The sequence below is a fragment of the Musa acuminata genome, chromosome BXJ1-10 (assembly GCF_036884655.1).
Source record: "Musa acuminata AAA Group cultivar baxijiao chromosome BXJ1-10, Cavendish_Baxijiao_AAA, whole genome shotgun sequence".
NCBI lineage: Eukaryota > Viridiplantae > Streptophyta > Magnoliopsida > Zingiberales > Musaceae > Musa > Musa acuminata.
Window position 1 is genome coordinate 6947380 of NC_088336.1, and position 25281 is coordinate 6972660.

Here is a 25281-nt window from a genome sequence, read left to right on the forward strand (position 1 = left end):
GTTTGCGTCTAGGAGCAGTTTAAGCAGAAGTATAAAGACAATGTGCTGCTGTTGTACAGCTCAAAAAGTAATCTGCAAAAAAATAGATTTACGTCTAAACGTAGATTTACGTCTAGACGCAGATTTACGTCTAAACGCAGATTTACGTCTTAAACGCATATTTACGTCTGAACTTTGAAACTCGTTTGTATACTCGCAGAAGGCAGTATGCAGTTGAAATCAAGACGTAAACGTGAACTGAGATCTGATGATTGTGCGAGGAAAGCCGATTTACGTCTAAATGCAGTTTTACGTCTAAATGTTGAAACTCGTTCGTAAAATTGTAGAGGACAGTTTGCAGTTAATAGGATCAAAATGTAAGTGTAAACTGCAAAGAAACTCGTTCGTAAAAGCACGGAAGACAGTTCTGCAGAATCAAACGTAAACGTAAACTGTAATGTACGAAAATACGAATTTACGTCTGAATGCAGATTCGGAAGAACAGCACTTAGAACTTGTTCGTGAAAGCGCAGAGAGCAGTAGTAATGAAGAAGGTTTGCAGTAATGATAAAGTGCTCAAAAATAAACGCAAACCAGAGATTTAGAGTGGTTCGGTCAGCCTTGACCTACTCCACTTTTGGCTTCCTTCACCGACGAGGTCGCCGACGTCAACTAGGGGCCTTCCTTCAATAGGCGAAGGCTAAACTGCCCTTTTACAGTTTCTCTCCTTTTGACAGGCTCAGGAGACAACCTTTACAGACCTTTCTCTCCTCACTTTACAACTGAAAACTTGAAGAACAGAAGGAGGAGACTTAAAGGCTTTACAACACTTTTGAGCTCTTAGAATCACAGAAAAGATCAAGATTTCGGTGTAGGTCTGTATCTTTTCAGTGCTGAATGGGTTGGGAATTTATAGGCCCCAACCCAATTCAAATTTGGAGCTCAAAACAATCAAATCCCGGAATTCTGGGATCAGGCGGTTGCACCTCTTGACTGGAGAGGTTGCACCGCCTGGCAGAGCTCGAAGACCGAGCTCAGGCGGTGCTACCTCTCTGCCAGGGAGGTTGCACCGCCCAGTCTTGCTCGAAGACTGAGCTCAGGCGGTGCCACCTCTCTGTCAGGGAGGTTGCACCGCCCAGTCTAGCTCGAAGACTGAGCTCAGGCGGTGCCACCTCCCGGCTGGGGAGGTTGCACCGCCCAGTCTCGCTGGAAGGCCTAGCCCAGGCGGTACCACCTCCTGGCCTGGACGGTTGCACCTCCTGGTGCAATCAGGGTCCGAATGGTTCATTCCATTTGGCCCAATTTCAGTCTTTCAGGGGCCCAATTGCCCCAAGATTAAGCCAATGGGATCACCTCCCATTTTCCAACTTAATCAACGTGCTAACTACGATTAAATCTAAGACAACTTCTACAGCTTTGCTTCGGTGCGTCAATCGCTCCTTCCGGCGAGTTTCCGGCGAACTTCCGTCGATCATCCGATGAACCCTCGGTGATGCTCCTGCGGACTTCTGGCAAACTCCTGGACTTTGCAACGATCCACTTGGCAAGTTCCGATGAGCTTCGCTTGGCAAGCTTCTGGACTTCTCGGATCTGTTCTCGCAGAACCTCCGACGACCGTCCGAACTTCCGTCGAACTCTCGAACTCCCAACGTGATCATGAACTTGACTCCGGCGCAACTCCTGCTGCTTGTCTATCTTTCATCGTAGTTAATCCTGCACACTTATCTCAACACATAGATTAGACAACAAATGACAATTGACTTCATCATCAAAATCCGAGATTCAACAGAATGTGCTATATAAATTTTTGATAGAAATGAGAACAAACTTTTATAATAAGAAGATCACTTTAGTTAGGGTAAGAAATTTTGAAGATGAAATTTTTATTATGAGGGGAGAATTATAGTGCTTGAGTCTCATTCATATTGAATTATAACTAACAACTTGTATGTTAATAAAAATAATATATATATATATATATGTATATATATATATATATGTATGTATATATATATATATATATATATATATATATATGTATATATATATATATATATATGTATGTATATATATATATATATATATATATATATATATATATATGTATGTATATATATATATATACATACATATATATATGTATATATATATATGTATATATATATATATATATATATATACATATATATATGTATATATATATGTGTGTGTATGTGTGTACGTGTGTTTTATGCTCACTAAGTAATATGATTTGTAATATCTATGCTTCTTAAATATGATAAATGACATATCCATATTTTATACTTTTAAAGTTAAAGTATATGTTTTTCAAAAATATATTATTCATAATGTTCAATAAAATTTTAATTGAATATGCATAAGCATCAATATCTATTTTGTAGCAAGAAGATAAAGTATTTTGATGAAATAAGATAAAGTGTGCTATGGGTTCGGTTATGGTAATTGTTAAATCTCAAATTTTGATAATGAAATCAATTGATAAGTTAATGATCTAATCTGTATTTTGAGTGACACGAAACTAAATTCAATCAGAAAAGATAAATTGATTGAAGTAGGAGGAATCGGATGTTGGGCCGGAGTTGAACATATCAGGAAATTGGACATCGAGCCGGAAGATCGATCGACATACTGGCAGAAGGACTTCGTGCCGTGAGTTCGAGCATCGGGCCGAAGGATCAGACATTACACCAAGAAGATCGAAAGTTGCAGGAGTCAATAGGCTAATTGGGTAATATGTCGGAGGAGAGGACGATGTGCCGAAGATTCGGACGAAGCACCGGAAGAACCAATGACACGCCGAACAACATATGATTCATGCTTTATAATAATTTATCTTGATCAAGATAGTTTAGGTCTAATAGAGTCGGTATTGGGGTGAAACAATGCCAACTCAATTAGAGACCAATTGGGCCTGAATCAAGGCTGAATTGAGCTTGCTGTTTGGCCCATTCATTGTCCTACAGAAGGGTCTGGCGGTGGTACCACCCAGACTATACTGTGGCACCACCCAAACATAACCTTCAAGATTATGTCAAGCGGTGGTACCGCTAGACTAGGTGGTGGCACTACCCAAACACAATTTCCCAAACTATGTCAGGCGATGGTACAGCTAGGCTAGGTGGTGGTACCGCCTAGTGTTATTGTCTCAAGCTGTGGTACCGCCTAGTATTAGACTAGCAAGCGGTGGTATCGCCTAGTACTAGCGATGGTATCGCTATTACCCCGAAATCTTGAGGATTCAAATTTTTGGCTCTAAATTTAAATATATTTAGGGCCTATAAAAACCTCACTCATCCTTGCTTGGTTTACATAAGAATTGAGAGCAAAAAAGAAAGAAAATATTATTATAATACTGTGAGAACTCTTCTCAAGCTCTAAGTATTGGGTGAAGTTTAAGAGAGAGGTGAGTGGTTGTAAAGGTTATCTCCTAAACCTGTGAAAAGGAGAAAAAGAGGTGTAAAAGGATAGTTGATCTTCGCCCGTTAAAAGAAGATCGGTAGTAAAAGTCGATGGCATCGAGTGAAGAGAAATCAAGAGTAGATGTAGGTTATAACAACTGAACCACTATAAATCTGGTTTACATTTACTTTAAGCTCTTCATTTTCATTGCAAACTGATTTCTTACTTTCACTATACTTACGAACGTATTTTTAAGTTAACATCTTTGTGATATTGGTTTTCATCGAACAAAAATTTTGAAATTGACATCATTTTATGTAAGTACTAATTCACCCTTCCCCCCCTCCCTCGCCTTAAGTGAATCACTTAAATAAGTTTAATCATGATTAAAGTAAAGAAGTTTAAGTTTTAAATAACATGTATATGGAGAATAATAAACTACTTAGGTATGGATGAAGTAATAAAAAATTAAATAAAAATATAAATCAAAGAGGATTGTTATACTAAAAATATTAAGATATATAAATGAGATTGAGGGATGAGTTTAAACAAAAACTATCATCTTTTTCAAACCAAGTTATACTCCATTGAGGTTCCTGCAACCTTATAATTATATTAGTAAAAAAACTTAAAATAAAGTCTAATATAATTGAACTCTAGATATCAAGATAACCTCTTAAGCACCTCCATTTTATTTTTGACATTATTCTCTTTACCAACTTGATAACCCATGATCGTTTCTCTTATTCTTCAACTATTCTCTCAACTTTTCTCATTAAAGCTAGAAAACCCTAGCTCTAAGGAAGGTTGAGGTAAAAAACTTAATTCTTTGCTTACTGTACCTAGGATTTTGATTTTATAAATTATATACTAATTGACATTTTTAGTTATTTTTGAATAACCTAGACTTTGAATTAATATTTGATTTTTGAATATGTATTGTATAAATATCTTATAGTTTTAAGGCCCATAGTATGAGTTTAATCTAAGATTTTTGCATAGAGTTATGAATATCCTAGTCTGAAATACAGAGAATCTCTTATTTTCTGAAAAGAAATTCTATTTAAGTTGAATTAGTCTATGTGATATGATTAGGCTTTGTCCCTTTAAAATATTTTCAAAATTTTCTTTAGGGAGTGAGTTTATGATATTTGAAATTAAGTGAATACTACCTTTATGCATTAAGATACTAGGCTTATAAGTTCAAATAGTATCAATCTTGTTTCAGCAAAATAGAATATGTATTAGTAGTTAAATTAGAAGGGTAGTTTGCCTCCAAATAATTTTATTTTAAGCTAAAAATTAGTGTGTATTTAGTTTTATATATCTCTTAGTTTCTTACAAAATTTTATGATAATTCAATCTTATTTGGTTAGCTAAAATAATGAAGTAAAATTTCTTTATAGAATTGTACGTTGATTTGAGTGATACCAATTAGTTTATTTGATTACAAAGTAAATTATTCAAAAAATTAGTGGTATAATTTAGATAAATTTTTAAATTGAGTATAATTTATTTTATTAGGAATTTTATCAAAATTTTCTATGAATTTTTTTATGAATTATTATAAATCAATAATTCAAGCGGTGGGGTCTTTAATTAAGGCATCTCAAAACCTTATACTCCTAATATGATAGGTGTACCGGTCCCTAGCATACTTAGATTTTTAAGGAATATAGTTCTTCACTAAATCTTCATTTTGAGTTAAATCATGCAAGTATAAGTTTAATTTACTATAAAATAGTAATCATATAAATTATCAGATTTTTAATATATTTTGGAAGATATATTTCAAATAATATGATTGTCACGAGCTATGTATGTATATATATATATATATATATATATATATGTATGTATATATATATATATATATATATATATATATATATATATATATATGTATGTATATATATATATATATATATATATATGTATATATATATATATATGTATGTATATATATATATATGTATGTATATATATATATATATATATATACATACATATATATATATATATACATACATATATATATATATATACATACATATATATATATATACATACATTTATATATATATATATATACATATATATATGTATATACATGTATATATGTATATACATGTATATATGTATATACATGTATATATGTATATACATGTATATATGTATATACATGTATATATGTATATACATGTATATATGTATATACATGTATATACATATATACATGTATATACATATATATATATATACATGTATATACATATATACATGTATATATGTATATACATGTATATATGTATATACATGTATATATGTATATACATATATATGTATATATATACATATATATGTATATGTATATATACATATATATATGTATATACATGTATATATATATATATGTATATATATATATATATACATGTATATATATATATACATGTATATATATATATACATGTATATATATATATATACATGTATATATATATATACATGTATATATATATATATATATACATATATATATATATATATATATATACATATATATATATATATATATACATATATATATATATATATATACATATATATATATATATATATATATATATATATATATATATATATCGTAAGTATAAAAAATTTATGAATTGATAAAAATATCATGTATATATACATATATGATGAGAAGAGTATACATATATATTATGATGTGTAGTGTGGGAGTACACATATATATTATGAGGTGTGATATTGGAGTACACATATATATTATAATGATGTATAATGTGAGAGTATATATATATATATGTTATTATTTAAGGTGTAAAAGTCTATGAATTTGCTATGTTCTTGTGTATATAAATATTTTAAAATTATTTCAAAGTAAAACTTTATATCTTTATTTTATATATGTTATATTATAAGGTTTTGCTTGTTAAAGAGGAAGTGATGAGGTGTTTATTATTAAATATCTTATGTCAATTATTTTAAAATATTATATACATAACATGATACATGCTCATATAAATAAAGTTATAAATGTTTATACTCACTGAATAATTACTAACTATAGATAATAGTTTGTTAGTAAATATACTAATACTCTACCCAAATGATTGAATCACAAAATGAGCAAATACTGCCATGCAAGTGTAGATTTGGACGATTACTTATGAGCATTTTTATATATATAAACTTTAGACATATTATGTGGGTATATTTTTAACTTTGATTAGAAGTTATAATTATGTAAATGTGTTAAAATCATTATATACAAGAGGAACCCTATTAATTTATTTAATAAATTAACATATTTTATTTTTAAAAATGTATGTACTTCTATTGATTATACATATAGGATATAGGTAAAAATATGAGTAAAGTGTTATATAAATCTGTCTTTTTTAATCATACATATAGGATATAGGTAAAAATATGAGTAGAGTGTTATATAAATCTGTCTTTTTTAATCCCTACAATTGAACAGATTCAATCCACGAATAAGATGCATTCGACCCATGATTTTAGATAAGTTCAAAGAAATATTATATTATTTAAATTAATAAAAAATGATTAATACTAATATATATCCAAAATATATAAACATTACTTTTAAAATATATGAAATATTTTATAATATAATATAATTTTATAAAAAAACTTAAAATAAAATAAAAACCATAAATTTATCATAAATAAAAGATATAATAATAATTATAAATATATTCAAATTTAAAATATAAAACATAAAGTAAATCGGTAAAATATTAAATATTAATAATAGTGATATATAAAATAATTAATAATAATAATAATATAAACACAAAAATAAAAAATACACTTTATATAGTTATTTTTATTTTAAAATATCATTTTATATCAAACGGAGCCCTCATTATCAAAAAAAGGTTGAGATGAATTAGTTCGGAAGTAAAGTTGAGATGAATTACTTGGGACGTGCATTAAGAGACTTAATGATGCATCGCCATGCATGGAAAGGCCGAGTTCCGTCTGCAACCACGTCAGGAAGCCATTGACTTGGCGAGAAAGGTGGAGCAATGGTTGGAATGCCCTGCGACCGCCCTTCACGCAGCACCCCCAATAAATGGTCAAACCGAAGGAGACCCTGAAACCTCTCCCCGCCATTCTTTTCCGAGGAAGAACACACTGCACTACTATAACTCGTAACCTGCCTTCCCTACCTTAACCTTTCTTTATCTTCCCTCTGCCCGCCAATAAATACATCAAGCAGAGAGGAGGAAGGAGGGAGGAGGGAAGGAAGGAAATCCACGAAACCCCCTGCGATCTATCCCAACCATGTCTGCCTTTCAGGACTTTGGGCCCCTCTCGGAGCGCCGGAGGGCCGAAAGGCAGCAGATTAAGCGGAAGCGCCTCATGATCGCTGGCGCCACCACCTCCGTCGTGCTGGTCCTCGCGGTGGTCGGCGTCGTGGTTCAATACAAAGCCAATGGCCCCAGCGACTCGGGCGATTCTGACGGGTCGAGCGCCTCCGGCGGTTCCGCCTCCAAGCGGGCATTCCACACCAGCTCGGCCATTCAGGTCATGTGTTCGTCGACCGACTACGAGAGTGCCTGCCAGTCGAGCCTGAAGAAATTCGTCAATGAGAGTTCGAAGCCCAAGGACCTGGTGAGGGCAGCCGTCTCCGCCCTCGTCGACGAGGTTGGCATGGCCTTCAACAAGTCCGACTCCATCAAGTCCGACGACCCGTCGGTGAAGGACGCCGTCGGTATCTGCAAGGAGATGCACCGGTACGCCGTGAATGACCTGGCGAAGGTGTTGAGCACCATCGACGCGCACCACCTCGACAAGCTCCCCGAGCAGGTCCACGAGCTGAAGAACTGGCTGAGCGCCGTCGCCGCCTCCCAACAGACGTGCATCGAGGGATTCCCGGAGGGGGACCTGAAAACCAAGATGCAGACTGCCATGACTTCCGCGAAGCAGATTACGAGCAATGCTTTGGCCATCGTCGGAAAGATGTCCTCCTTCCTCTCTCTCCTTCACGTCTCCGGCTTCCATCGCCGCCTCCTTGAAGCAGAGCCGGTCGAGCCGGCCTACCATGAAGATGGTGCGCCTTCATGGGTGTCCGACAGCGACCGCAGGATACTTCTGAGTAAAGCCACCAAGCAACTCACGCCCAATGTTACGGTCGCCAAGGATGGAAGCGGAGATTTCACCACCATTTCGGATGCACTCGCCAAGATTCCAAAGAATTATGATGGAAGGTTTGTTCTTGATCAGCCCCGACGCATTAATGCTGCAGTACTTTGATCAATAAGCTTCCGTCCTCTTAAATCAACTGATTGTATGCAAGTATACGCATGAGTAATACACACACACACATATATATGTATACATATGTATATATATAAATATATATGTATACATATATATATATATATACATATATATATACATATATATATCAGAGAAGGAATACAAGCCACTGCAACTTGAGATGGCTGTTCTTCGTGTTTGAAGGTATGTGATCCACGTGAAGGAGGGAGTGTACGAGGAGACTGTGTTGGTCGACAATTACATGGTAAACGTCACCATGTATGGCGATGGTTCAAGGAAGACAGTGGTCGCCGGGAGCAAGAACTTCATTGACGGCGTGAAGACCTTCAACACCGCAACCTTCGGTAGGTCGAAACGATCGGCGAAGGAACTATATATGTTCCACCTTGGGAGGAATAGATGAGCTGATGCCGCTGGCTTTCTCGTGTTGGCAGCTGCGGTTGCCGATGGGTTCGTGGCCATCGCCATGGGATTCCAGAACACGGCGGGCGCCGCGAAGCACCAGGCAGTGGCGCTCCGCGTGCAATCCGACCGCGCCATCTTCCTCAACTGCAGGATGGAGGGGTACCAGGACACGCTCTACGCCCACAGCCACCGTCAGTTCTACCGCGGCTGCCTCATCAGCGGCACCATCGACTTCATCTTCGGGGACGCGTCCGCCGTGTTCCAGAATTGCATCATGACCGTGCGCCGCCCCCTGGACAACCAGCAGAACATCGTCCTCGCCCAGGGCCGCAACATCCCCCAAGAGGACACCGGCTTCATCGTCCAGAAATGCCGCTTCGTCGCCGACGACGCCCTCGTCCCCGACGTCGCCAAGATCCCCAGCTACCTCGCCCGCCCGTGGCAGGAATACTCTCACACAGTCATCATGGAATCCGACATCGGAAGCTTCATCCACCCCGACGGCTACACGCCATGGAGCGGCGACTTCGCCCTGGCCACCTTGTCCTACCGCGAGTACAACAACAAAGGCCCCGGTGCTGACACCTCCAAGCGGGTGAACTGGCCAGGGTTTAAGGTCATTGGCCAGAACGAAGCCAAAGCCTACACCATTGCACCATTCATTCAGGGAGACGACTGGATCCCCAAGACGGGCACGCCTGTTCGCTTGGGTCTCTATGGCCAATGAGCACTGCACCCCTCGCTTTGCTACCTCAAATATGTGAGAGACGTCATGGAATTGATGAGGTTATTTTGTACTGATGGGATACTTGAAGGAGAAGCTGTAATGTTCCTACATCAGATGAGATCATTAAGCTTTTTGGTCATTGATACAGTGTCTTTAACGATATGAAACATCGAACGTATTATTACAATCAAATACATCATTATGTGCTAATAATGATCGATTCTAACTATATATATATATACGATCAAAGAATTATGGGCCAGCCCATGTATTGGTGCGTTTATGTGGCCCATTAACAGGTCAAATGCTCCTAGTGTCCTCCCAGCCGACCCGTTCTCTCAAGCTAATCTCCTCTTCCCACTATCCTAAAACCCTACCATCTCCTCCTCCTCCTCCTCTCTCTCTCTCTCTCTCTCTCTCTCTCTCTCTCTCCTCCATGAATTTTGTAGTCCGAAGAAAACCCCCACTGTTCTCGATCTCTCGCCCCCTTCCTCTGCTCCCAAACCCTGCCTGCCATGCGTCGGCTGCCGGAGAGGCCTCCGCCAGCCGCCGATCTCGCTACTCCACCGCCGTCCCCGGGGAGAAGGGATCGCCTTCGTCGTCGTTGTCCTCCTCCTCCAAGTTCCCTGAGTACGAGCTTCCGTCGGTGACATGGGGCGTCATCCAGGGGCGCAAGGAGCGCCTGGTGTCGCGCGTCATCATCTCCGACTATCTCAAGTCTCTGGGCATCGCCCCCGACGAGCTCGCCGACCTCGAGCTGCCCTCCTCCGTCGACGTCATGAGCGAGCGCGTCGACTTCCTCACCCGCCTTGGCCTCTCCGTCGATGACCTCAACGCCTACCCGCTCCTCCTTGCTTGCAGCGTCCGCAAGAACATGATACCCGTCCTCGGCTACCTCGAGAAGCTCGGCGTTCCTCGTCCCCGCCTCGGCGAATTTGTCCGCGCCTACCCTCAGGTCCTCCACGCCAGTGTCGTCGTCGAGCTCGCACCCGTCGTCAAGTTCCTCCGCGGCCTCGACGTCGAGCGATCTGACATCCCCTATGTCCTCCAGCGCTATCCGGAGCTCCTAGGCTTCAAGCCCGAGGGCACCATGAGCACCTCCGTCGGCTACCTCGTCAGCATCGGCCTCTGGCCCCGGGACATCGGACCCATGGTCACCCAATACCCCTTCTTCCTTGGCATGCGCGTCGGCACCACCATCAAGCCCCTCGTTGAGTTCTTGGTGTCCCTTGGCTTCCCCAAGCGGATCCTCGCCAAGATGCTCGAGAAGCGACCCTACATCCTTGGCTATGATCTCGAGGAGACAGTCAAGCCAAATGTTGATGCTCTCCTCAGTTTTGGGGTGCGCAGAGAGTCCCTGCCATCGGTCATCGCCCAATTCCCCCAGATTCTCGGACTGCCCCTCAAAGCTAAGCTCTCGACGCAGCAATACTTCTTCAATTTGAAACTCAAGATAGATCCTGATGGGTTCACGCGGGCGATGGAGAAGATGCCCCAGATTGTAAGTCTCCATCAAAGTGTTATGTTGAAGCCTATCGAGTTTTTACGGGGCCGTGGCATCCCGGATGAGGATGTGGCTAACATGGTCGTCAAGTGTCCTCAGTTGCTTGCCTGTCGGGTCGAGCTTATGAAGAATAGCTATTACTTCTTCAAGAGTGAGATGAAACAGCCCGTGCAGGAGTTGTTTGAGTTCCCAGAGTACTTTACATATAGCCTAGAGTCCCGGATCAAGCCAAGGTACCAGAGGCTGGTAAATAAAGGAATCAGATGTAAACTGGATTGGTTCTTGAATTGTAGCGATCAGAGGTTCGAGGAGAGGTTGCGGGGTGATTATATTGAGGCAGATGCCCCGGGCCCTTCTTTTGTCATGGGTGGGAAATTAGAAATGCCAAGAAGCCACTTGGTCTCGGACAAAGAGGAGGATGAAAGTGATGAGGAAGTGCTCTACCGACGAACCATTTCACTTTAGTAGGTCAGCTTTCTACAGTGAACTGAACTGCCTTTGGAATATTCATACTTCAAGCCATGTATTTGATCATCTGTTTCTTTCACGCTTGCTGTCAAACTGCCTCCATCAACCTCCTATTTTCTCTAGAAAGAAATCCACTAAGCTAGTAAGCTCTTAAGACCTTTTCATACAGATTACATTTCTTATTTATTACTTCAAATGAAACCAACTTCTTAATACTAGCCAAATATTCCATTCAAACATGTGAATCTAAGTAACTTTTAATTTTGAACATAGTCCAATTGTATGAAGCAAGACCTTTTATGCATTTCCTATATCTGCTAATTAACTGTGTGTTCTATGCTTTAGTTGCAAAGGATGATCCTTGTAGAGCCTGGTTACTGTTGTCTCCTACATTGTGTCTAAATTCTTCTTTGAAGTTTCCTCTATGGACCATGCTTTTGGTACCTTTTTTACTAGCTCAATTATTTAAACAAACTTAAGTTGTGTCAAAGTTCAGCTTGCCTGTTGTTAAAGGTGATGTCTTGCTTTACATGTTACTTTGTTATGTGTCATTGACAAGCTAAGTTTTATGTAAGGTCTCTTTATGTGGACTTTATATTATGTTATCTTTTCCTGGTGGTTGACAAGTATAATGCTTACATTCAGTGAAGTGAAGAGCAGTAAAAGAAGTCACAAGTGCTTATATTAAAAATAACTTTGCTCCCTAAGAAATTCCTTTTCACAGAGTAGCTGACTCTCGTTGCAACTTAGTTATTGTTGGAACTTTAATTTATCTGTTTTATTGTCACTTTTAATTGATATTTTAATAAATGGTACATACTGTATGTTACATACTTGGACCAACAATCAGACTATATATATTGATATCATTTCCCAGTGGTTCCCAAGTGTAATGCTTCCATTTTGTGAAGTGGAAACCGGGAAAAGAAGTCACAAATGCTCGAATTCAAATTAATTTTGCTTCATAAGCAATTCATTTTGGAAGAGCTGACTCTCATTGCATATTAGTTATTAATGGAGCTTTGACTTTTCAACTTCGATGTCACAATTTAAGTAATACTTCTATAAATGATTAATGAGTAGAAAATTCTTCTTGAAAGAGTGGCTGAATCATTGTAGATTAGTTTTTGTTGGAGCTTAAACGTTTTAGTTTTGATGTCGCAATTTAGTTAATATTTAAATAAATTATGCATGCTATAAGTACGAACTTGGACCATTAATTCTGCTATTTGTTGCTGGCAAAGCCCCAGTCTTGGTCTTTGATTAACAGATGGTGGTAGTTTACAGGAGAGAGGAAGTAGACCCTCACACAGCAGTAACTTTATGATGAAAAGGGTAATTAGGCTGAGACCTATCATTTATATGTTTCCAACACAAATAATTTTGATCATTACAGGTTGTTGTAGCTGTTGTGGACTCATTTATTCATTTTAGTGACATCGTTTTGACCAAGAAATTTGGAGTCCAAATTAAACAATGAGGTGCAAAATATTTCTGGGCCTGCCTCTGCAAGCATTTGGTTCAGTAAGTCTCAAGCCATATCCAACCATGAGTTGATATTTCAATGAACTTTGGTTACGAGGAAACTGTTAGTGTTGGTATCATAGTCCTTATGTTTTATGCTAAAGATTTTGTTTATAGAAGCTTGAGGTAGTAGATTTCAATTTCTAGAAGTTCTGGTATTCTTAGAGCCAGTCAAGTGTCAGTTATGTTCTTATACAAAAAATGGGTCTCATAGTCCAAACATGTTTCTAAAATGTTAAGTTTGTCTTGGGCAACAACTGTTGCTGATTCTCCTTTTTCTTTTCACTCCATACTTCTTCCTTCTTTTGAATTACGTATGTCATTGCTGTTGTTATTGGGATCAAAGAATGTACAAGGAAGTGACAAGCTATCCTCTTGTATTCAATTATTTCAAGTTTTAACTCTAATAAGTGGTTGGACCTCTGGATAATGAGGTTTTTGTTAATCAAATTGCATTACAGTGACCTCATTTCAAGAAAAGGAAGGATCCATGTCCCAATCTTCTTATGCAGAAGTCTAGAAAGGATGTCCTAAACATATGTTGCAATGTCCTAGATGACCATGATGAATGTTAGAAACTATAGTTGAGGAATATTTTTTTCTTATGATGTTTCATGTGAATCATAGTAAAATCTTAGGGGCTGAAACTGCAATATTGGAAGACCAAAATCTGCATCAAACTAAAAGTGAAGACTTGAAGATACTCTGGTTTCACAGGAATCAAATTAAATACAGTATTTGCAGGATCAGCCACATCTACACTGAAATTTTCAAGAACTTTGGAATTGACTGGACTTGTCAATGAAACTTTTGGCCTCCACATCAAACCAAATTGTGTTTGATCGGGTTTTGGTCTATTCCTCTGATTTTGTATGAATTGAATTTTCACAGATTCACTGTGGCTTCTACTAATTTCCTACTAATTTGTGGCCATCTTTTAATCTGTCTGCCTGGTAACACTTGATACAAGTGGATTTTGGTCTACTTCATATTGATCCTGGATGGTTCCTGATTGTTACCTAGTGATTATAGCTAGTATCCAGCTAAATTTTTAACCTGATCAAGCAATCTATCTTAGCCAGTATGCCAATTTGAATCCTATATCTCATGGCAATTCCAAATTTGAACCAGGTCCTGTGAACCATATTGAACATGCAGTTGGCTTAGTACTTGAACTTTATACGTGAGAAAACCTTCTATCCATTTCTTGAGAATCAATGGATGTGACGAAGTTTGTAGGGGTAGTTGGTTCTTGTTTGGAATGTTGTTTGTAATACAGTGGATTTTTCAATTATCCAACACTAAACATGTAATATTAGCATTAGAATTTGTCATTAGTAGGTAGTTATTCAATAGCATTATAATTGTTTGGCTTTATTTTAAGGATCATGATCGTATAATTAATGTAGCATGAGTTGATGCCACAAGATGTCATATATTATCCCAAATTTACCAAAAAAGACAAATCATTTCTATATAAACAAAGCCAAAAATTTATCTAGAGATCCATGTGAATGTAAAAATGCCTCAATTCAGTGCTTTTTGTGTTTGACTTGATTACGAGATCAAGCAAAATTTTCTTAGTCAAATTGATTTGTCTTTTCTCCTACAAAAGTCTGTCATGATATACTAACTTGGCCGAACACATCATTCCAACTGACCCCAGTACATTCTATGCAGGTTGCCTTAGGTCTTGAGGTCATAACATCTTAAGTGAACCCTTTGTCTCCTTGTATCATCTGAACCTTTTGATATTTAGAACATAAACCAGCCTTACTTACAATTGGTCCTTGTATATTTAGTTTTGTAGTATCCTCCTATATAAATAAGCTAGGACATATTGATCATTTATATCAGTGTTGCTTACTGAACTAATGGTGATTCTAGGAATACTGCAATTCCTCCCCCAACTTGCCGTTGTATAATACATCCAAGAGAAACCAATAGGTTGACTTGATATCTTGTGACTGTCAATTTGGCTTTAGTTTTGGCATGTAAAGGCTTTTGGTTTGTAAAGTGTTAACATTGCACAGGACCTAAGTTTTTCAGAGTACAGACATCATAGTATATCATCTTATTAGAGCCCCCAAAAGTTCTAAAAGTTCATGCAACAAGTATGATGCTTAACATTCCTCTTATATGTTTGACTACGAATTACCCTGTTTCTTAAAATGTTTGATGTAGTTGATATGAAGAATTTTCATTGTAAGTTTTAAAGTCAAATTCCATATCTTTTGTTTGGCAATAATAATGATCAGGATGACACTTATTTGCAGATTCAGCTAATTGGTTGTGTACATCTCTATATTTTAATATCCACTTAGCACATAGAAATGTCATCTTTGGACTTGTGATGCTATTGCTTTACTCTTGGCGATCACTATGTTTTGTGTTCTTTAGGATTAAGATGCTATAGGCATTGAAGCTAGAGGTTTTGGTTATTGTCATTTAGTCTTTGAATATTTTTATCCATTGTTAAAGTCAACAATTTAGATGGACTTGCATCAGATTGCCCAATAGTTTTTTAGGCTCAAGTTTCTGGATTATAATCTCTATAAAATTAAAGTCAGTATTGTTCGTTTGACATGCATCTTTTCAATCAATGATTTCGTGATCCATGGTCATGGTCAGTTGTTTCATACTTCTACACTTTGAAACACCAACTTGAAATATAATGAAGTCCTCATTTTACCTATTCACAAGTTCATGAACATCAACTGGCAACAGTAAACATTTCATGAAATAAAGCAGAGGATTCAAGGGGTTTGCATAGTATTTTGAAATTTTTTACCATACAGGACATTGTCTTCCAACAAATTTTTTATTCATTGTTGCTGGTTAGTTTTGTGAAGTGTATACTCAAAAGTGATATTCTGGGAAACTTCTGTCTGATAATTTGGTATTTAAGAAATATTTCTTCAACTTCTTACATCAATTTGTTAGTAAGGTTTTGTTTACCAATATTAATATTTTGATGCTAATTTACCATTGTTTTTCTATCACCACATTGTCATTGAACATACAGGGTCAACTAAATGGAGGATTTAACTTATATGATCTGGAAAATCTTCCCAGTAGAATGACTTTCATCAAAGCATATACCCGTCTCCAAGGACAGATGAAAGGCTGGAATTGCATGGCACATGCTATCATCAGACCTGTGGTCTACTTGTCTCTGTGTAATTATATTTTCATAATTGTATTATCAAATATGGTGCCATTTCATATTGTGAGGTGGATTTTGGTACTAATCTCATGATTGTTCCCCCACCTTTTCTGGTGGATTATTTGTCCATGACAATGGCCAGGTAGCAAGTTTTACCTAAGTGTTGCTCATCCATGAAGGCTTCATCCTGGTTGGTGTTTACCCATATGGAGTCTGGTACAAAGTTAGAATGCAAATAAGAATTTTCGGTGGATTTTTGGTAGTTGATTTTTTTTTTTTTTTTTTTTCGGTCAGTTGTGTTTTCATAACATATTGAGTGTGTTGAGGTCCTACAATTGGACAGCTATTTCTATAGAGTTCATTATAAGTTATCTACTTTCATGTGTATTGAATGTTTTGACACTCATCTTCAAGCAGCTGATTGATATATGACACACTTACTTCCATGGTTCATTGTTCAGGTGGTAGATTATATAGTCCTGCTGTTCCAACTTGTCTAAATGCCCAGATTATAAGATAGCTTGTTCAAGAACATGTTTGCAGCTATATCCAGAACTATTATATTTTCCGTAGGCCCAGTTCAAAGATTCTCCTGGAATGGTAAATAATTATTCTTCAAAGGTCTCAAGTCCATATCCTTAAAGGCTCAACAATAGTAGTATACGTAAAGTTGAATGCCTTTTATCTAGGAAACAGTATAGTCCATCCATTACATTTCGTAAGCATTAGTCTGTTGACATGAGAATTACTTAGCATAATGTTCATGAAATCCGAAGCTCAGTGAAGTTGAAGTTGTCAAAGTCGAAGCTCAGTGACAGTTGTAACCAAGCTTTTGCTCGTAAGTCATTTCTATGTCATCTGGTGGTTTCACTGAAGCATATGGTGCCTTGCCTGCCAACCTGATCAATAATTAGCCCAGTGAGAACAAGGGCCATCATGACAGATAAAAATAAGATAACATGGTAATTATGTAGAGGGAAGATAGATGAATAGGAAAAGGATAAACACTTGGAAAGACACTAATTACATGCGGACAACATTACTAACAAAATGCTATCCAGTCTTTTTAAGTGGCAAAAAAATGTAGGCAACAGCTAGCTTATCTCAACAACAAAAAACAAGGAAAAAGTTTCAGTCAGCCTATCGAATATAAGTTTCACTGTTTCATGCAACATTGATCAACTTATTAATGCAGCAGAAGACTAAAGAGAGAACTTTGAATTGAAAATGAGCTGTTATTTAAGAACAAAACATTGAATTGTCAGTGCAGCTACTACAATTGTTCTAAATTGAGGACACGACACATCTATGAAATTAGATGGTGAAAAACCAGCACTTTACCATTTAGTATATAAGCAAAGTTTAAATCACAAGGATATTTTAATTAGATACAATCAACCGTGTTTGCATTGTTCACATGCAGCTCAAGATAATGAGATCTTCCTAGCAGCACGGACAGTAAATTCATTTAGGTATCAGAAACTAAAGCAATAAAAGAATTCCTATATGAAACACTGATTCTGGGCTCCAGTAATTTGTGATTTTTCAATGCTTTTATGCAGCAATGCGGAACTGGTACAACTAAAAATCAAACTGCGTGGTACTAATACATGCAAGTTAATCTATCCCACCAAAATGACAAGTAGAAATATATCTATTAGCAACATATGAGGAACAGAATGGATTTTGTTGTGTTACGGAATTCCAAAAGATTCATATCCTGTACAGGATATGCATGTACCAAGTTTCTGTAAACTTAAAAGGTCTTGAAGATGCCCTTGGAAAGAGCATCTGTGTGCTCACTTTGATGTTTAACAGGATGTACATGAAGACTTTTTCTTTATCTGCCAATGGGCACAGCAGACAGAGAGAAAAACAAATCCTTGTCCTAAAACATGTGGTGATTTACTTTTACTTTTCGATGCTAGACACCTAGTGCTCAAAGCTTTAACAACATAACATATAATTAAAGCTGAAGATTCACAGAGAATTTTTCCACTTCATTGGATGTGAATATGAATGTCCAGGTAGATATCATTGTAGCATGACATAACTCTCATAAATATAATGGAAATCCATCAATGCCCAAGGTCTGCAGTGCATGCTCCATTTTTATTCTCACTTTCCTCTTGTCTCCATCAGCATGCACAGGTATGCATGTATGTGCCTTTTAATATCTGGTGGCACTTGATGAGAACCTTAACTCTCGGAGAGTACATTTCTGCTTTGTCAAGATAGAGCAAAATGATTTTCCTATCTTATCTCTACTCAACTTCTGATTTCATCCTTCCCTTCAGATTCACTAATGATCTTAAAAACTTCCAATCACAAAACTAACAGTCTTTCCATAGAAAATGATTATAGTTCGGTAAAACAAAATTAATAGTATATTTATTATGAACATCATTTTCATTTTTGCATGAGAGCATGCAACAGTCCATATAGCTCTGTGCTTGAAAATAAATGGAGGAACAAGAGAGATTCACCTGTTGCGGCGTTTCTCCAAGAAACACTGAAGCGAGTGCCTTCTTGCCATGGGGAGCTCTGCGCGGGGGCAAATCCCCAAACACCTATCAGCGATTCCAGAGCCGAAAAGGGAAGATCTTTCGCATGATCACAGAGCAAGGCAATAAAGATAACCAACCAGCTTGCTGCTTGCAGAGGGGGCTGCTGACACCGAGAAAAATCTGGGCACGCGGGACTATGATCTTTCGCATGCCCGCATTGGAGCTCTGCAGCGACAGAGATCTTGTGAGTGCCGGCAAACCTGCCGCCGCAGCAGTCGGACCGACCTTATTCGCAGCCCTAGACGCTGCCGTTGCAGCAGCAGCAATGAGCAGTATTGCCTGCGCCTGTTTCAGCAGGAATCAGAGCGATTCAGTTCCAAAGACCCCCAGTTCAAAAAACAGGGAAGAAAAGAAATCGAGAGATGAAAAATGCGAACCTTTTCGGGAGGAACTCCATTGTAGACACTGACGGCTCCATTGTAGAAGATGGTGAGCTGCGTTGGTTGCGGCATCCGCGGAGGCGATATCCTCGAAGATCCAAGCAAGTGAACAAAAAGTGAGAGCCTTTGAAAGCAGAAAGCAAAATCGCAACAAAGATAAATGCCAAAAGATCATCTTCTTCTTAATCCCTTGATTTGATCGCTACGATCTCAGACAACATATCTTGCAGCTTCGAAGACGAGGAAGGGGAAAAGGAGCAATTAGCACAGCAGCAGCAGAAGCGCTACCTGCCGCTGTTACACTCCGAGGATTTCACTTCCGTGTTCTCCGCGTCGGTCTCGTCTGTGACGTGCGCCTGCAGAGGATTCGCCATGCTTCTTCCTCCTCCTTGCTTTCTCTCCCGACCTCGCAGGCGCCGAGATCGTAATAGCAGAGGACAAAGGTAACGGGTCGGAAGAAACGATAAAAGAAGACGATCACGATTCGACTAATCGCACGACGATCGGTTGTCGTTGCTCGTGACGAATCCATCCGAACCGCGAGTCTTTCCCTTTCTTCTCCTAATGCGCACCACGTCAGGATTTCGTGCCGTAAGTCGTTAGTTGATGTAGACTCGATGGTTGTAGAGTAAAGGATTTCTTTTGAACAGAAAACATTTCTCTACTGACGTATCTTTTACTCAACAATACCTTGCGTATGCTTGCGGTGAGTTCATGGGGGTCCACTTTAGATACACGAAGTTCATGCAAGCATACGCAATTTTTCTGCGGCGCTTTTTGGTTTTACAACTGCTGCACGTGTTAAATGTGTCCTTTAACAAATAAAAGAGTTGTTTCTGTCTCTGTCGTTTCTGTGGCGCTTTTATTTTAACAAATAAAAGAGTTGTTTTTACAACCACTCTTTTTACAAATAAAAGAGTTGCTGACACTTTTTGTTTTTACAACTGCTGCACGAACTTCGTCAAATAAGACTGAGTTGTTTCTGTATCTGTCCTTTCTGTGGCGCTTTTTGCGTCACGTGTTAAATGTGTCAGTTTTTCACATAAGTCTTTCTATTATTTGTAAAAACAAAAATCCTCATATTTTGGACGGCAACTCTTCAATTTAAATCTGATAAACTATTTACAAGAAATATTTATATCAGCAAACATTAGAACACCACAACATATAATATCTTCTACATATAATAAGTTCATCTCATCTGCGCTTGTTCCCTTTTTTTATTTTTATTTTTTTAACAAGTCTTTGATTTCAAACAGTGTCTTGAATTGATTTATTAGAAAAGTGTTGATGTAAATTGATCACATAAATTAAAGAAAATAAACAGTTTTGGAATTATGTGCTAAAATTAGATTAGGAAGAATATATATTTGCAATTTTGCCGATCAAAGACTTTTATGTTAAATGAAAATCTTAAAGGATTAATTATTATGAGAGAAACTTGACGAATTAAAAGAACGGCATGAAAAGAATAAAGGAAGGAGAAGACTTTGGATTTTGAGTCACGTGTTAGTTTTGGGCTCCAAACAAATCGTACTCTTTAGCATTAAGCAGCATCTTTTATTTATTTATTTTAGGTATTATTTATTTATTCCTTCATCGTGGCTTTTTTATTCACGTTTGGGCCGTCGTTGACTTGGCTTCTGCGTTATTGTTTCGCTCATTGACGTTTCGTTAGCTTTGTTTTAAGTGTCTCTTCCGGCGAGGTAAACGCCACGCTTTTACTTTATGTTTTTTTAGTTGCTTTTAAAAATTATAAACCGAATTACTCTATTAAGATTAGTTTGGATAAAAAAAATGCATCGAAATATACTTGAGTTAAATAATTTTTACACATGAATATATTATGGATAAATAATCAAGAGATATTTAAAATTTAAATATTTTGATAGGTATTTAATAAATTAAATATGAAGCGGTAAGAATGATATCTCTTAAAAAAAGAAAAGAAACATACGTGGTAAATAAAAATGAGCATGCTACTTTACTTACGAGTTTATCTTTTTTTCATTCCACACTATCATCTTAACGGAGACTCGGTGAATGCTCTAACAAGTAGGAACCAATAATAATATCAAAGTGTTTTCTACTACTCTATCCTCAAAACTTATATTTTTGCTTAGATTGATTATAGATTATGATATATAAGTTTTTGAAAGTAATTTCAACATCAGATTTCTGTTTTAAAAGTTAAACTCAATATATTCTTTCGTTGAATCTTGGATTTTGATAATGAAAACCAATTTATAATGTTTATGATTTGATCTACGTTTTGAGTGACACAGGAAGCTTTGATCAGGGTGAGACAATTAAAGCAAGAAGAATCATGTTGGGCTGGAGAGAAACATGTCAGATAATTAGACGTCGAGCCGAAGGATTGGTCAACGTATCAGCAAAAGGCTTCAAGCCATGGGTTTAGGCATCGGGCCAAGAAGAGCGAAAATTACGCCAAGTAAATCGGAATTGTGGAGGTCAACTGATCGATTGGGCAATAGGCCGTAAGAGAGGATGATGCACCGAAGATTCGGACGAAGCGTCAATGAACCAATGACATATTAGACAACATTTGATTTACTTTGTAATAATTATCTAGATCGAAGTAGGTTTTAAGTGTGCAGGATTAACTACGATTGCGATCAAGGCATAAAGCAAACTGAAGTCCCGGAGTCAAGAACAAGATTTCATTGGGAGTTCAAAAGTTCGTCGGAAGTCCGGACGTTCCTCGGAAGTACTGTTAGAATTGACCGAGAAGTTCAAGAGCTTACCAAAGAAGCTCGTTGGAACTTGCCAAAAAGATCTTCGTGAAGTCCAGGAGCTTATCGGGAGTCCACTGGAATATTGCCGATAGATCGTCGGAAGTTCGCCGGAAGAAACATAGACTTATGAACTTATTTAGATTAGTGAATGTCTTAAAATTCGTAGTTAGCACATAATTAGGTTAGAATTGGTCCAACTCAATTAGGGGCCAATTAGGCCTAAATTGGGAGTGATTTGGGCTCATTGAGAGGCCCATTCAATGACCTAAATGTTGGGCCAAGTGATGGCACCACTAGAATAGGTGGTAAAACTACCTGTGAGTTGCAAAACTCAAAAAATTCGGTCTCCAAGGCTGTCAGGCGATGGTATCGCCTAGTGACAATGTGTCAAGCAGTGGTATCTGTTGAATCTCAGATTTTGATGATAAAATTAATTGGTAAATTATTTGACATAATCTATGTGTTGAGATAAGTATGCAGGATTAACTATGATAGTAGTAAGGCGTAAAGCAGATGATGAGCCAGAATCGAAGATTGGACGATGTACCGGGAGCTCGCCGAGAGCTCATTTGAAGATCGCTGAGAGTTCGTCGGAAGATCGCCAAGAGTTCTTGCTAGAAGCTCGTTGGAAGATCGCCGAGAGCTCGTCGGAAGATTGCTGAGAGTTCATCGGGAGTTCGCCAGAAGCACGTCGGAAGACTCTCACCAAGAAGTTCGCCGAGAGAAATCAACATACTGGACTAATCGCTTGCCTTAATCGTAGTTAGTACATTTGTTGAGTTAGAATTAGGAGGAATCCCACTAACTCAGATAGGAGCAAACTGGGCCCTTAACATGGTTGAATTAGGTTGGTTGAACAGCCTACTCAACACCTAAAGTCACGGCCAACGATGGCATCGCCCGGGACTCGGTCTTCTAGGAGCTTTGGGCGGTGGTACCGTTGACGGTTAATGCTGTCAACGGTGGTACCGCTCCTGTCAGGTGGTGATACCGCTAGAGCTCAGTCTCTGAGCTCTGTCAAGCGGTCATACCGTCTAGACTGTTGGGAAATCATTGGGGGGCGACATCATATGCGCAGCGGAAGAACAAGAAAACAAAAATCCCCGATTCCCAAAAAGATGTTCGTCGTCGTGCAAAGATTGGTGCGCAAAAATCCGCAAAACACAAAACTGCGTATAGAGATTGTGTTACCTAGGGAGATCGTATATCCCTGTTTCCTTGTAGATCCTTAGGAGAGGGTGAAGGAGGTCAAGCGTCCTCCTCTCTAGCGGTGATCCACACAGCAGGGTTGCGACGACGCTCCTCAAATCTCCAGGCCTACTCTAAGGTGGAGAGGGAGAGGAGAATAGGAAAGGCAAGCAAAGACTCTAGCCTATGAGGCTGTGAATCCCTCCTATTTATAGAGATCCCGTGTCAAACCCTAATGGGTCCTTCCCTAGTGGGTATTGGATCTGCATCCAATAAGACAAGGGCTCCGTCGGATATCTCATATCCGAACCTCTACTCATCGCAATGCCTACCATATGTGTGTGACCCTCTAGGCCCAATATCGAGCTGGCCGTGAGTCATACCTGTCAGAACTCCTTCTGACTGAGTGAATTATTATCTCTGTAATAATTCACTTGACTCATCGACTACGGACGTACTAGGCCACTACGCCGTAGTCCCCAGACGATACAAGGGAATCCAATCCATTGGACCTGTCTGTCCTCAGTTACCATGTACCTATAGTCCCTCATCCATCTAATATCCCAGAGACCGTATATCGAGCATGGTGCTGTCAGACCCATACGGTTTCTACTCGAGTCTCGCTCTAATCGGATTCTCCCGGAGAACTCTTTCTCTCTCAACCCGAATGACCCTGGCCAGGGATTTGTTTGAGCAAGAACACATAGGATATTCCTCTCATGACGCCGAGAGTGGATGATCCTTTATTGACACTCAATAGCCCTCGTAAGGTCGACTACCACTCCCAATGACCAGCTGTACTAGATCTGGGGACAGCCAAACCTATAAGTCTAGTATCAAAGAGTGGAGCACTCATACAGGACATCCTTGGTGTCTCAAGTCTAAGGACCAGATACACCACTAGGACTACGGAATCGCTGTCTGACAATAAGGCATCATCAACCATCCAGCAATTCGTAAGCGGATCAATTAGTGAACTCATTCTCCAATGAGCACCTGTACTGTATCCCTAGTGTCCCTACACGAGCAGCTATAAGACCAGCTGCATCCATCATATGGACGGGTATACAGCACACCAGTCTATCCGGTTATCACGATGTCCCTCTCGAGTAACCTATGACCGGGATTATTTAGGATATGTGTTTAAAGGTGAATCGATCTTATTATCGTGATCTCATCACGATCCGATTCCCATTACACAAATCCAAGGACATCACAATATATATATGCATTTATGCAATAGTTATAAAGTGATATACGCCAAAATATAATAAGCAAAAAGATTCTGTATCAAGTCACACGTGCCATCACTCACGTGATTGGCTTGCTGGGCACCTATGACTAGCAATCTCCCACTTGACCTAAAGCCAATCACCTATGTGTCTGATCCCCATCAGACTCTTGTGACGCTCATAGACAATCTGAGACAACGGTTTTGTCAGTGGATCTGCAATGTTATCTTCGGATGGAACTCTTTCCACTACTACATCTCCTCGGGTTACGATCTCTCTGATAAGTTGGAACCTACTCAGAACACTTCTGATGAGACCTGGGTTCCCTTATTTGAGTAATCGCCCCGTAGTTGTCGCAATATAAGGAAGTCGGCTCCTCGTTACTCGGCACGACTCCCAAATCTGTGATGAACTTCTTAATCCAGACTCCCTCCTTTGCTGCATCTAATGCAACAATGTACTCCGCCTCTATGGTCGAGTCAGTAGTGATATCTTGCTTGGAACTCTTCCAGCACACTGCTCCTCTATTCAAGGTGTACACATACCCTGAATTCGACTTGCTATCATCGACATCAGACTGAAAACTTGAGTCAGTGTAGCCTTCAACCTTAAGGCTATTACCTCCATA

General features: G+C 38.5%; 3 protein-coding genes across 6 annotated transcripts; 2 read left to right on the top strand and 1 right to left on the bottom strand.

Annotated features, from left to right (window-relative positions):
- Nucleotides 1-7621: 7621 nt before the first annotated feature.
- LOC135594868 (pectinesterase-like) lies at nt 7622-10007 on the top strand. Its single transcript, XM_065085374.1, has 3 exons — nt 7622-8663; nt 8920-9080; nt 9171-10007. The coding sequence occupies exons 1-3, from the start codon at nt 7738-7740 to the stop codon at nt 9866-9868; spliced, it is 1785 nt and encodes a 594-aa protein (XP_064941446.1). The 5' UTR covers nt 7622-7737; the 3' UTR covers nt 9869-10007.
- A 212-nt stretch (nt 10008-10219) lies between these two features.
- Nucleotides 10220-16783, top strand: LOC135595162 (transcription termination factor MTERF4, chloroplastic-like). 4 transcript variants are annotated; one of them, XR_010480291.1, is made up of 3 exons: nt 10220-11982; nt 13237-13364; nt 16390-16783. XR_010480291.1 is itself a non-coding variant. In XM_065085720.1 (2 exons), exon 1 carries the CDS (start codon nt 10305-10307, stop codon nt 11835-11837), a length of 1533 nt encoding a protein of 510 aa, XP_064941792.1. In that variant the 5' UTR covers nt 10220-10304; the 3' UTR covers nt 11838-11840; nt 16390-16783. The 4 variants fall into 4 exon arrangements, 1 of the variants encoding a protein (XP_064941792.1); XR_010480292.1 differs by having other exon boundaries at nt 10220-11840; XR_010480293.1 differs by lacking the exon at nt 13237-13364.
- Nucleotides 16784-17123: 340 nt separating this feature from the next.
- On the bottom strand, nt 17124-19977 carry LOC103999846 (protein TIFY 3). Its single transcript, XM_009421723.3, has 5 exons — nt 19766-19977; nt 19475-19565; nt 19175-19382; nt 19017-19074; nt 17124-17429 (listed from the first exon to the last, which is right to left on the bottom strand). The coding sequence occupies exons 1-5, from the start codon at nt 19849-19851 to the stop codon at nt 17339-17341; spliced, it is 534 nt and encodes a 177-aa protein (XP_009419998.2). The 5' UTR covers nt 19852-19977; the 3' UTR covers nt 17124-17338.
- Between the last annotated feature and the right edge of the window lie 5304 nt (nt 19978-25281).